This window comes from Oncorhynchus clarkii, chromosome 10, assembly GCF_045791955.1.
Source record: "Oncorhynchus clarkii lewisi isolate Uvic-CL-2024 chromosome 10, UVic_Ocla_1.0, whole genome shotgun sequence".
In the NCBI taxonomy this organism is placed as follows: Eukaryota; Metazoa; Chordata; class Actinopteri; order Salmoniformes; family Salmonidae; genus Oncorhynchus; species Oncorhynchus clarkii.
The window spans coordinates 61,674,201-61,687,822 of NC_092156.1; the positions used below are offsets into that span (position 1 = coordinate 61,674,201).

General features: G+C 44.0%; 2 protein-coding genes across 2 annotated transcripts in view; both read right to left on the reverse strand.

Annotated features, from left to right (window-relative positions):
* Nucleotides 1–1,733: 1,733 nt before the first annotated feature.
* Nucleotides 1,734–5,737, reverse strand: LOC139418951 (uncharacterized). Its single transcript, XM_071168744.1, has 3 exons — nt 5,226–5,737; nt 4,743–4,870; nt 1,734–4,541 (listed from the first exon to the last, which is right to left on the reverse strand). The coding sequence occupies exons 1-3, from the start codon at nt 5,506–5,508 to the stop codon at nt 3,306–3,308; spliced, it is 1,647 nt and encodes a 548-aa protein (XP_071024845.1). The 5' UTR covers nt 5,509–5,737; the 3' UTR covers nt 1,734–3,305.
* Nucleotides 5,738–9,441: 3,704 nt separating this feature from the next.
* LOC139418952 (uncharacterized) overlaps nt 9,442–13,622 on the reverse strand; it is a 39,875-nt gene continuing 35,694 nt past the window's right edge. Inside the window, exon 6 of the mRNA XM_071168746.1 lies at nt 9,442–11,149. Within this exon, the coding sequence (XP_071024847.1) occupies nt 10,385–11,149 (765 nt within the window). The 3' untranslated portion in view covers nt 9,442–10,384. The remainder of the gene's footprint in view (nt 11,150–13,622) is intronic.

Genomic DNA, 13,622 nt, shown 5'->3' on the forward strand with positions numbered 1-13,622 from the left:
ATCTTTTTTGACATGCCAAGACCCCAACGGCGTTCCATAGAAATCCTGGTTGAGAATGAAATGACTGAGCAAATGACAAACGAAACAGCACAGCAAGGAAGTGAAAGAAATAGGTTTTGATTATGTTTTACTGTTAATGGGGACATACGTAAATGCCAACAAAATAACTTTTTGGTCAGTGTGGTGTGTGTGTAACCTTTAACTGGGCAAGTCAGTTAAAAACAAATTCTTATTTACAATGACGGCCTACCCCGGCCAAACCCGGACGACGCTGGGCCAATTGTGCGGCGTACTATGGGACTCCCAATCACGGTCGGATGTGATACAGGCTGGATTCGAACCAAGGACTGTAGTGACACCTCTTGCACTGAGATGCAGTGCCTTGGACCGCTGCGTCCATGTGTGTGTAATTATTTAACTGTAATAGAATGCTTAAAAAGGCTGCAAATTTTTTTAAATACCGGTTATCGTGCTGTTTTTTTGGGGCAAGGAAAATATCGGTATCGCCAAAAAATGTAATATTGGTGCATCACTAGTTGTTACATTATAATTATTATTCACTCACACAGTCTATCATCTTCTGTGTTGCATGAGTATATGCAATGACCCCCATGCACAATTTACATAAATACAAATGAGTCTTAAGAAGACAGTGACAGTAATTGCAATGAGCTCAACAATTGACAAATACAGGAGCCTTGTATAGGAGTCTATAGTCTCTCTCGTTGGAACACTTTTACAACCAAGTCGACGACTGCCGGATTTTAACTTCACAAAATATGTTGGTTGGGTAACTAAACTACATAACGTGTTATCGTGTGCAATGGGCGAATAGAGTCTGCAGACACACGACACATACAGCAGCAGAACAACGTGAAGTGTTTTTAAAAGAGTAGGTAACACTGAAAGCTTCAGTTTTCATTATTGACAAGCTATTAGCAAGTTAGACAGACAAACCATGACATTTTCCCCCATTCCGAAGTCACCACATCATGCATTGAGCTAAAAGTTAACTTAGCTTGCATTTGCTATAAAGTAGCGGGTGGTGGTCACGAAGATGACTCAAGAGATTTGAAGTTGTTTTTTGCATGTTCTGCAGATTGGGTGACCATCTTCGATTAAGTTTCCCTCAGCATTCTTGTTAAACCCAAAATACGACCACACTTCAGATTGTCCTCTTAGAAGGCTGAAAAATCTCTCGAGCGCTGTCACTGACTCCCGCCATGTTTTCACACAAATCAAAACCCACGTTGCATGCTGCGCCTATGTCAGACTGTGTCTAACTTTGGTTGATGCTGGTTGATGCTGGACAGTATTTACTGATTTAATGATAATTATAATTTGAAACGGTAATACCAACCGTTGGGAATTTTACCATTTACCAGTTTTACCATGGTTTATCGTGAAACGGTAACCATTTCATCCCTAGAAGGTAGCATATTAATGAGATCAGACGTGGTACCATAATATATACTGTTAGGTTCTAAATCAGGCCTGGACAATTCCAGTCCTCGTGGGCCTGATTGGTGTCACACTTTTCCCCTATCCCTAGCAAACACACCTGATTTTAAACTAATTGCATTTTTATTAACTGAATGTCATGATTAGTTGATTATTGGAGTCAGGTGTGTTAGCTGCAGCTGGGGCAAAAGTGTGACACCAATCAGGCCCCCGAGGACTGGAGTTGCCCAGGCCTGTTCTAAATGAACCGAGTAAAAACTCACAGATGATTATTAAAGCTAAAACCAAGTTTATTCACCCAATGGGTCAGACAGCTGAACAGACAGACATGTTCCCACCAGCACAAATATATATACCCCAATTTAGGTGAAGTCTCCTCCTTTCCTCTAGACATGACATCTTTATTACTAGGCAGGAAGTTCAGTGATGTGGATAATAAACTGTTCCTTCTCCCTTAATGTGACCCGACCTGTCCCAGCCCCATTCCTCACTAAACCACATCTCTCCCCCCCCAAAAAAAATCTTTGGAGGGAGTTGAAAGTCCGTGTTGCCCAGCAACAGCCCCAAAACATCACTGCTCTAGAGGAGATCTGCATGGAGGAATGTCAAAATACCAGCAACAGTGTGTGAAAACCTTGTGAAGACTTACAGAAAACGTTTGACCTCTGTTATTGCCAACAAAGGGTATATAACAAAGTATTGAGATAAACTTTTGTCATTGACCAAATACTTATTTTCCACCATAATTTGCAAATAAATTCATTAAAAATCCTACTTTTTTTTCTCATTTTGTCTGTCATAGTTGAAGTGTACCTATGATGACAATTACAGGCCTCTCATATTTTTAAGTCAGAACTTGCATAATTGGTGGCTGACTAAATACTTTTTTGCCCCACTGTAGATTACTGGAACCATGTCCTGTGGTCTGATGAGACTAAGATAAACTTATTTGGTTCAGATGGTGTCAAGCATGTGTGGCGGCAACCAGGTGATGAGTACAACGACAAGTGCGTCTTGCCTACAGTCAAGCATGGTGGTGGGAGTGTCATGGTCTGGGGCTGCATGAGTGCTGCCGGCACTGGGGAGCTACAGTTCATTGAGGGAACCATGAATGCCAACATGTACTGTGACATTCTGAAGCAGAGCATGATCCCTTCCCTTCGGAGACTGGGCCGCTGGGCAGTATTCCAACATGATAACGACCCCAAACACACCTCCAAGACGACCACTGCCTTGCTAAAGAAGCTGAGGGTAAAGGTGATGGACTGGCCAAGCATGTCTCCAGACCTAAACCCTATTGAGCATCTGTGGGGCATCCTCAAACAGAAGGTGGAGGAGTGCGATGTCTCTAACATCCACCAGCTCCATGATGTCGTCATGGAGGAGTGGAAGAGGACTCCAGTGGCAACCTGTGAAGCTCTGGTGAACTCCATGCCCGAGAGGGTTAAGGCAGTGCTGGAAAATGATGGTGTCCACACAAAATATTGACACTTTGGGCCCACTTTTGTTGCCAGCGGTTTAGACATTAATGGCTGTGTGTTGCGTTATTTTGAGGGGACAGCAAATTTACACTACTTTACATTGTAGCAAAGTGTCATTTCTTCAGTGTTGTCACATGAAAAGATATACTCAAATATTTACAAAAATGTGAGGGGTGTACATATCATATCAAACAATGTCTGTATGCAATATTCTACCCAGGAATATTCAACACAGATCTGTTACTTTCATTATTCCAAATGCATCTGGGGATCTTTTCTGCAGACAATGAAAATGAATCTGTCTTTAATGCAAGGTTTGATCAAAAAGTCAGAAGCTATCGAGTGGAATGGGTACTTTCTATGTTATAAAGTGGAATGTTTTTTCTGCTGGTGTATCCGGAGGTAGCTCCTCTCTGAGAACCTCTTCCCGCAGTGCGTACAGGCAAACGGCCTTTCTCCCATGTGGACTTTCAGGTGCATCTTCAGCTGGTTCTGGTGGGTGAAGCTCTTCTCACACTGGGGGCAGCTGTATGATTTGTCACCTGTGTGGACCCTTTGGTGCCTTTTCAGGCTGAAAGAGTGGGAGAAGCACATATGACACTGGGTACAGCTGAAGGGTTTCTCTCCTGTGTGGACCCTCTGGTGCCTCTTCAGGCTGCCAGCCTCAGCAAAGCGCATGTGACACTGGGTACAGCTGAATGGTTTCACCCCTGTGTGGACCCTCTGGTGGATCTCTACCTTCTGGGGGCAGCTGAAGCCTTTGTTACAGAACATGCAGAGGAACCGCTTCTCTTTGATATTGCCTGATGTGGCTCCCCCTCCCTGAGTCTGGGCTATAGCCCTGTCGTTTGAGTTCAATACTTGATCGAAAAGGACCCGGCTGTGTGAATCGGAAGGCCCCATTGACGTGGACACTGGGTTGCGATCCCTGAAAGCATGTGGAGGGGAGTGGGTCGTCTCTAAGTTATCCGTGTAATCTAAGAAATCTCTGCCTTGTGAGTGTCCTTCTAAGTGAGTCTCATCTGCATTCCATGTCAGAGGAGCGTTGCCCTCCACTTTCACCTCATCTACCACTATAACCTCCCCTTTCTTATCTAGGCACCCTTCAGAGTATACACCACTACTGTACCGGTTCCAGTCCCCTCTAGACAGATCAGTCTGTCTCTCTAAACCCAAGGATATGTTGACAGGGTCCATCTCTGTAGCATAAGAACAAGATGAAGCACCACCAGTGTCTAACGTGTCACCATCATCATCTCCATGGGAATTAACCGTCCTCTCGCTCTGGTGAAATACTGGTAAATACTCTGAGCCAGGAGCAGGAGGACAGCCCAGTCGCTCAAGCCCCACTGGGTCTGATCTGTGGTCAGATCCTGTGTGTAAGAGCCTGTATGGTACAGTTAAAGTCTCTGTGTTTGTCTCTGACTTGAGGACGGCGTTCGGCATTCCACTGACCTCCGTGATGCTGCTTTGGATCCTGGGCGGCGCTGGAGCGATGGTAGGGTCTCCAGTCTGGATGTCTCTGCTGTGCCGTTGGTCCTCTTCTCCTTCAGACGTCTCCTGCTTGACCCCAGGACCTGCAGCCTCTGCATCTGCAGACTGACATAAGAAGAGAGGAGGTTATTACCGGTACATGAGTTGAATTGGATAACAATGTCATAGGGAAGTCTCACAAGCTCCCCTATGGCAGACAAATTAGTCCATGTAAGCAAGTGAATAGCTGAGGCGAGCCCTTCTGAAATAAATGTTGCACATTTGATTTACAAACTCTCCTTTTTAATGCAACACAATTACACTAACCTTTATCATGATAACATGCCTGGTTGAGGTTCCACTCCCCTCATCTATAGATATGGGTTGGTCATCTCTCCACGCGTGTCCCGCTGGCTTCACAAAGCGCCTATGGCCTCCAGTGAGATGTCCTTCACCTGAGAATGATTGGGGGAAGAGGTGGTTAGGTTAGGTACTGCTCAACAGTATATATTGTACACTATTGACACTGTATAGAATTGGAAAGGATGTTAGGTAACACTTCGTATAACTTCTTTATATACTATTTGTTTTCAATAAGTAAATAATAGAAAAGGTAGTAAATCAAAAATCTGGTTAAAATATGAAAGTGTCTGTGCTAGATCGACAGTTAGTAATCGGGGCAATTAATGTATAATGTCCAAAAACTGACCAAGACCCAATTCTGGTTAACCATATGTGTGTAACAAATCTAGTGACACATGCACAAAGTGGAACGGGGCGACACGCCCCTCAGCCTTCTGCAAAATGTACCTCTTGCCAATCCTCTGTATCGGTCGAGAATATTGACACTTCTGGGAGGACTGGCGAGGACGCGCTCTCGCCTTGTCCTCTCTGCGCGCTCCCGTGCCATCTTCAGTTCCAGTAGCTGGAGTTTCCTCCGTAATGCCCCGTTTTCCTTCTGGCTTTGAGAAATTTCCAAACGAAACACTGCATAGTCGTCGTCTACGAGTTTACATATCTCTGCCACGGCTGCATTCGCTAGAACCTCCATGACGGAGGCTATTTGAGTGTGAAAAACCATACAGTTAGCCATTGTTAGCTAACATTAACTGCTATATAGCTTAGTTACCTAGATAACATCTATCAAACAAGTCCTGTCTCCAACACGAATTAATGACTACCCGGAGCAGATATGTGATGCTGTGCAGTTAAATTAGTCATTTTGAGTTCTGTGGAGTTAATATCTAAATAAAAACGCTATCGTGGAAATTGTTCTTGGTCATGTTCACTTCCAATTACTTCTTCTTTACATTTCCATTGGCGAATCGCAACCAACTGAAATTGTGTATATACCGCCACCTACCGTAGTGGAGTGTGAGGACGGTCACGGTCTCCCTATTCCTATTCTATAACTCTGAATTTCTAATAAAATAAAATTCCCTACAAACCTCACTACCCCCCCCCCCCCCTCTAAAAAAAATACCACCCAATCCCCATCTCAGGCCTACCTCTCTAACCCTATCAAATAAACTCTCCCTTTCTACATCATAATAAATGTTCAACCCTTCTCTACCATACACCCATCACACATTCCAGTACCATGTTTCCCGATTAATTTCAAAGAAGGATTCAATCCCGTATGCCCCAATCTCATTCTGCACAACATAACTTCCTCCCTTATATTCCAATTACAAGACACTATCTTCTTGTCTCAGACCAACTCTTGTCATCGCCCTCTGAACAATCTTCTTGACCCTAACCTTCTAGACAGGTCACTCAACCGAGACTGCTCTCCTCTGTGTCACGGAGGCTCTCCGCACTGCTGTCCTCTGTTCTCATCCTCCTATATCTATCCTCTGCATTCGACACTGCGAGCCATCAGATCCTCCTCTTCACCCTCTAAGGGCTGGGCGTCTCAGTCTCTGTATACTCTTGGAATGCATCTTACCTGGCAGGCCACTCTTGCCAGGTGACATGGAGAGGATCTGTGTCTGCACCGCATACTCTCACCGCATACTCACCGCATACTCTCACTACTGGTGTACCCCCCGGTTCTAGGCCCTCTTCTCTGTATACACCAAATCACTCGCCTCCTTCATATTCTCACATGGTCTCCCCTATCATTGCTATGCAGATAACACTAAACTACTTTCCCCCCAGACACACCTGGGATAATAACTTTGAGGAACAGTTCCTTTTTAGTGCTGATTTGCCCACCATCACTACTGTCTTTACCACAATGGATATGTACCTGGGCTCTGTGGGACTGGCCTGGGATGGGTGCGTCAGTGTGACCACTGATGGGGAAGCTGCCATGAAGGGAAAGCACTCCGGAGAAGTAAAGCGGATACTGGAGAGAGCACTGAGTATGACGTGGAACTACTGTTTCCTACACAGGGAGGCATTGGCAGCGAAGGACATGGTGCATGAGCTCCACGCCACTCTCCAGGATGTGATCAAGTGTGTCAATTATATCAAAAAGAATTCCACAAAAAGCTGGTGTTTCCAGGCCTTCTGTAGGGATGAGGGGCGAGCACCAGCAGGTGCTTTATCATGCAGAGGTCCGCTGGCTTTCCAAGGGTAAAGTGTTGGGTCGCTTTTATGAGCTTCAAGCAGAGATTGCTGTTAAACTGCTAAACATCTTGTTAAGCTGCAGGGAAAGTTGAGACTACTTCCCGGAGGAGAACAGGAGACAATACGACTGGGTACAGGACCCCGAGTGGAGATGGGAAGAATCACGCTGCCAAGCAACAAAGAGGATCAGCTGGTGGAGATGTCATTTGACCGCGGACTGAGCATGCACGTCCCGGGAAATGACACTGCCAAAGTTCTGGTGCAGCGTAGTGGGAGAGCATTCTGCTCTGGCCTGTCATGCAATTAGAATCATGCTACCGTTCAGCAGTACCTATCTGTGTGAAAGTGTCTTCTCTGCTATGGCCGTGCTGAAAACTAAAAGCAGAAACAAACTGGACAAGCCAGCATGACCTCTGAATTGCCCTGTCAACCATCATCTCAGAGTTCGATAAACGTATAAAACTGAAAAAAACATCCCCAGTTTTCCCACTGATAGGCCACGCACACACACACACAATAAATAAACAGGTTAATGAGTTATTGTTCAGTAAGTTAATTATTATTGTTAATTAATTCTGACATTTTATTAAACTGGTTATAAACAGACACCTTCAAAAACATTTTTCAAGGTTGTGAAACTATTCACATGGTAATTGGTGATTATGAAATCCTAATGATTGTTATTTTTTCTATTTTAAAAACTGGTATGTGTTACTGTTCATTAACATCATTGGACTGGTTTTAATGTCATGTTCTGAGTCTGATAATGTATTACACCCCACTCCTATTACACCCCACTCCTATTACACCCCACTCCTATTACACCCCACTCCTATTACACCCCACTCCTATTACACCCCACTCCTATTACACCCCACTCCTATTACACCCCACTCCTATTACACCCCACTCCTGATGGGTCACCACTGAGTAGTTATACTTTTTTAAACATAATTTTTAACATTATACAAAGCTGCAAAAATGATTGAGGGGACAAAATGAATCTCTTTAATTGTCACTAGAGTCAAATACGTGGTCTCCTAATTAAAAGGGCGTATTCACTTTAATTTATAATAAATGTTTTCTCAGTTAATATGGCTGTGTAATGTCTTTCTTTAATATCCTAATAGTAGCCCATTGAGACAGACTCTATTTTGCAAGTGAAGCCTGCCCAAGAAGGCAGCTGCAATACAACATCACAAAATGTAATCATCAACAGTCCATAATATTAGTTGTCAATTTTGGGTCCCCAGGCAAAACCAGTTGAGAACGACTTGTCTAGAATGTCATATGGTATGCTGTAGCGTTATACAGTATATAATGAGGTGGGGCTCAAAACAGCTCTGCCTCACCTGCCATGAACAACGGGTCACCACTGTGTAGTTATACTTTTTTTAACATTATACAAAGCTGCAAAAATGATTGAGGGGACAAAATTAATCTCCTTAATTTTGTCACTAGAGTCAAATACTTTCTGTGGCCCACATCAGAGTCAAATAGTTTCTATAGAACAAACTTCCGAAATAAATATATGTGTGTTATATTAGACAGAGGGAGTAAAATGTAGGCAAGCAATAAACATTTCAGAACAACTACTAGTCGAATAAGACATGGGACAGATGACGAATTATGGCAAAGAGATGTATTTATAGACTAATACACTTGAAACAAATAGCCAAACCGAAAACTGCAGACATTACTAGTGCCTACCCCGCGATCAAACCTCCATACAAAATCAAATCAAATCAAATGCAGTCTAACGTGATCACTGACAGCTGCATTGAAGGACACAAATAAAAATGCTTTCTGCTACTAAGATAAGTGAAATGTAGGCTAAACTGACAACGGAGTGAAGTGCAGAAATGTCAAATAGCAACCAAGTCGCAGCAATGAAGAATTGAGTGTGGAGTGTGGGGTGGGGGGGTTCTGTCAGGGAAAGATTTTCGGCACAACACCGGGACGCTAATCTAAATAATGACAACAGACTTGTTAATTGTCTGATTTCATTAGGCTGTAATACACCATGCAATTGGTAGATACAGCCTGAAACGAATGTAACATTGTGCAAATGTTCCTTACAAGCAAGAATATTGAATACAATTACATTTGAACTTACTCTACACCGGTGATCTGTGCGGTTTGTCCTTCAATTGCTCGAAATTCGAGACAAATTATCCACAGGAAAGTATTGTTTACCCGAATTTTTAGAGCACCATTACTGCCGTTTTAAATTATGATCACCTGGCACGTGCACAAAACCATGTAAACACATGCAAACTTCAGTTTCATGAAAACGTCCGGTGTGCACGTACTTCCGTATTGTCCACGGGCAAAAAAAAACATCTTGATTGCCACACACAAAGATCCGTGTTTTGAAGTCGGGTTAATAACACTGCCCTGTTGATATTTTGTCTAAAATGTATACCAACAGAAGGACGAACACCACGGAGTAAGTTCAAATTAAGTTTATTAAACATTCTGACTTGCAAAGGGACGGTTTGTCATTATTGAATGTATATGTGCGCGGCGTTTACATAATTTGAAGGCCTCGCCAAGTTTTGTGACAAACGTGTTTACAAAGGGAAAGGGGGATACCGACTCAGTTGTACAACTGAATGCCTTTAACTTAAATGTGTCTGAATCCGAGAGGTGCTGGGGGCTGTCTTAATCGACATCCACATCTTTCGTGCTCAGGGAACAGTGGGTTAACGACCTTGCTCAGGGGCAGAAGAACAGATTTTTTTTTTACCTTGTCAGTTCGGGGATTCGATCCAACAAACTTTCGGTTACTGGCCCAACGCTCTAAAGAACAGTGTGTTCGCAAGAATAGAGCAGAAGAGAAAATAATGATAATCAGCTTCTTGATATTCCCCACTAGACAGGTGGATTGGATGTTCTTGGCAAAGTAGAAATGCTCACTTACAGGGATGTAAACGAATTTGTGGACAACATGTTAGAGAAATAAGCTTTTTGTGCATATGGAACATCTTTTTCAGCTCATGAAAAATGATATCAACACTTAACATGTTGCATTCATATTTTTGTTCAGTGTACATTACACAAAATCTCCTATTATTGCTATCTTTTGAGCTGAGTGCAGACTCTTTTAGAAATAACAGTGTGTTAGCAAGAATAGAGAAGAGAAAATAATTACTTTATTCCATCTACATCACCTCAGTAAGGTAAATATTCAACTATCCTTATTATAGCTTAGGTTTACTGTCTCTCTAAAAACAGATTTACTCAAGCCTATTTCAAATGACAAGTTAACAAAGGGTTAATGAGGGGTATGTGGTTAATTACCCTTTTTACCCCAAGACACTTCACATGATAACTATAATATGTCAGATAAAGAATGGTTCTCATATCCCCTGTGTACATCTAAAGCCACACTGCTACGATTTCTCCTCATTGTGGACACTCCTATGTCTGATAAGGTTACTCAGGAAGGAGAAGCTCTTGTAACATAGTTTGCACTTGAAGGGCCTCTCCTTGGTGTGAACGGTCTGGTGCTTCTTCACATAGCTCGCCTCTGCGAAGCGCTTCCCACACGTGGGGCAGGCATACGGCTTGTCGGCGTCCGTCCTAATCCGTCCCATCCTGACCCTGTCTGTATTCATGGGGTAACCATGAGGTAGCTGAGGAAGGCTGGACCCAGGCTTCCTATGAACCCATTCAACAGGCATTAGACAAGATCCTGAATGAGAAGACAGACTTGCTGATAGACTACCACCAGGGGGGTCTCCCTCCACTCTCTGTGAAGGCTGAAGCCCAGGGTGACCTGCTCTGTTCATCATGGATACTGTGGTGTTTGTATCGTAGGAACAGGAGGGTCTATCTCTATCAGCCCCAGGTCCTGCTTCATCACTGCACTGAGACTGTGAAGAGAAGGGTCTGGGCTGCAGACTGGATTCCTGACTGGAGCCTCTGTCTCTCTGATGACCACCAGGACTGAGGTTGTTCAGTCCACCTGGCCACTGGTTGTGTTCGGTGTGGTGGAGTCTCGGCCCTTCGTGGTTTGGTCCTGACTTGGGAAGGAAGAGCAACGGCTCCTGATCCAGGCTTCCGATCCGGGGCCAGGGTTTGTGACCAGGTGCTTCAGAGGTCCAGTCTCTCCCGTCAGCAACACTGGGCATCAGCAGGTCCTCATGGACCGCAGACTGTAAACACAAATTGTACAGAAGAGCATATAAAATGTTTATATAAGAAACTCTTGCTGAATACACAGAAACATAAAAAAAAATCTGTAACATGCCCCTTCATGCCTTATTGCTATTATCAACTGGTTACAACTTAATTAGAACAGTAAAAATAAGTGATGTCATCCTCGTGTTATACTGTCTGATATACCATGGTGTTCAGACAATCAGCATTCAGGGCTCGAACCACCCAGTTTTATTATAAAACCTAAACCACAGTCAAGCCTATCTCTAACACTGTGATTCAAGTATCAATATGGAGCCACTGGAGTTTTTTTTTCAGCAGATCACGTGTAACCACACCAGCCCAGGACCTACACATCTGGCTTCTTCAGCTGTGGTTTCATCTGAGACCAGCCACCCGGACAGCTGATGAAACTGTGGGTTTGCACAAACAAAGAATTTCTGCACAAACTGTCAGAAGCCGTCTGAGGGAAGCTCATCTGCGTGCTCGTCGTCCTCACCAGGGTCTCAACCTAACTTCAGTGGGCAAATGCTCACCTTCAATGCCACTGGCATGCTGGAGAAGTATGCTCTTCACGAATGAATCCCTGTTTCAATTGTACTGGGCAGATGGCACACCAGATAGTGACTGGTTTTCTGATCCACGTCCCTTCTTTTTTAAGGTATCTGTGACCAACAGATGCATATCTGTATTCTTAGCAGTGTTGTAGTACTCGAGACCGGTCTCGAGACCACATCTTGAGTGGTTTTCTTGTCTCGGTGTCGGATACATTTGTACTCAGTCTTGACTCTGTCTCAGACAGTGAAGCCTTGTAATTTCTTCGAGACCAGCAGAGTACAAAATTCATAATTATCAGCTTCCATTGTGCATAAAACAGGTTTGTTTCTGTATGATATGTTAGATTAAAGACAGACACAAATGTCAAGTTCAAGCATTGTACAAGTCCCTACATACGGGGTCCGGGGAACAGCCCAGCTAGTTGATTACCTATCAACTAGACTAACATTATTGTTTCAATAGAAAGTGCAAACATAACAGCACAACATTAAGTTCTTAACAGTCAAGTCATAACAAATGAAAATGCATTGCATTTCTTTTTACTTCAGTTGTCCTCTTCCTGTTTTTTTATTTATATATATATATATATATATATATATATATATAACAGAGCACGAGTTAACACAGTCCCTTGCCTGTTCGGTGGCTTACACAGCCGACCAACCCGGAAGTAAGTATGGGCTCTGACAGGGGTAGAGTTAGGGTCACAAGCTGGGGAGCTTGGTGGAGTAGAAGCCTCACCCTCAGTTGACTCATGTCTCAAATCTGCTCCCCTTTCCCTTAGGCCTGGACTGTGATCCAGTTCATCTAGGTGAGTGTATGGTGTGTTCTGGTTTGTTGTCTGCTTTCCTACGTGCAGATCGACCCGATTTACGACGATGGAGGGACTCACCGACATCCACCAGGTTTGAATGTGGTGCAACTCTCTGTAGACACGCAACTCTGTAGACTTGCCCAGCCTTAAAAGTCCTATGTGGTCTCCCGGCAGCGGTTTCATCCTTATCGTTTCACCCATCTCCAGCTCTGGTAGGTCTCAAGCAGCCTGGTCGTAGAAGCAGTTAGCGAGCTGCTTTCTGTGTTGCAGTTTGTCTGTGATGCCAACCATAAAACAGGGCTCAAGTAGCTTGTTAGCTACAGGGATGGTAGTCTTCAGACAACTGGACAGAAGGCGTTGCGCTGCTGTCCATGTTTTCAGTGGGCGTGTTCCTCCACTTTCAGATGTCTTTTCCTTGCTATCACGCAAGGCCTTGCGTAACAGGTTTTTTGCAATCTTGACAGCTGACCCTGCCTTGCCATTTGCCTTTGGGTGCCTTGGAGTGGTCATGTGTGGTCAAACTCCCATTCTGAGGCGAAACGCTTGAACTGTGCAGTGAATTGTAGGCCATTTTCCGTGATGCCTTTGTCAGGCTGGCCTTGCAGCGCTTTATGGCCGTCTCTGCAGACAAGTCAGGGAGCAGTTACATTTCCCAAAAGTCAGAGTAGGGATCAACGATGATAGTCTATTTGTCTGTGGCTGAATAAATCCATGCTGACGATTTGCCAGGCCCTTGAGGGCAGTTTGTGCGACATCCTGGTTTCCTTTTGCTGTTCATGAGCATACTCGTTGCATATGGTACAGCTGCAGAGTCTTTCATTTCTACTTGCATGTTTGGCCAGTATAATGTTTTGCGTGCCTGGCGGTAGCATGCGTCAACTCCAACATAACTGGAGTGTATGCGGGTCAGCATCTCTGGATGTGGTGATTTGGGGATAATGGCCTTCTGACCTCCAAACAAGATGCCATTTTGCACACTGATCTCAACTTGAAATGTGTCTCCTCTTTTCAAGTACAGCCAACCTGTGAGAACAACGGACTTCAGTGACTGTAGGTGTTCGTCCTTGTCAGTGTGTTGCCTGATCTGAGCTAGGAGG

Coding starts and splice junctions, on each gene's coding strand:
- LOC139418951 (XM_071168744.1), bottom strand. CDS start 5,508: ATGGCTAACTGTATGGTTTTTCACACTCAAATAGCCTCCGTCATGGAG. Junction 4,871..5,225: donor ATACAGAGGATTGGCAAGAG/GTACATTTTGCA, acceptor AATCATTCTCAG/GTGAAGGACATCTCACTGGA. Junction 4,542..4,742: donor GGCATGTTATCATGATAAAG/GTTAGTGTAATT, acceptor TTCTTATGTCAG/TCTGCAGATGCAGAGGCTGC.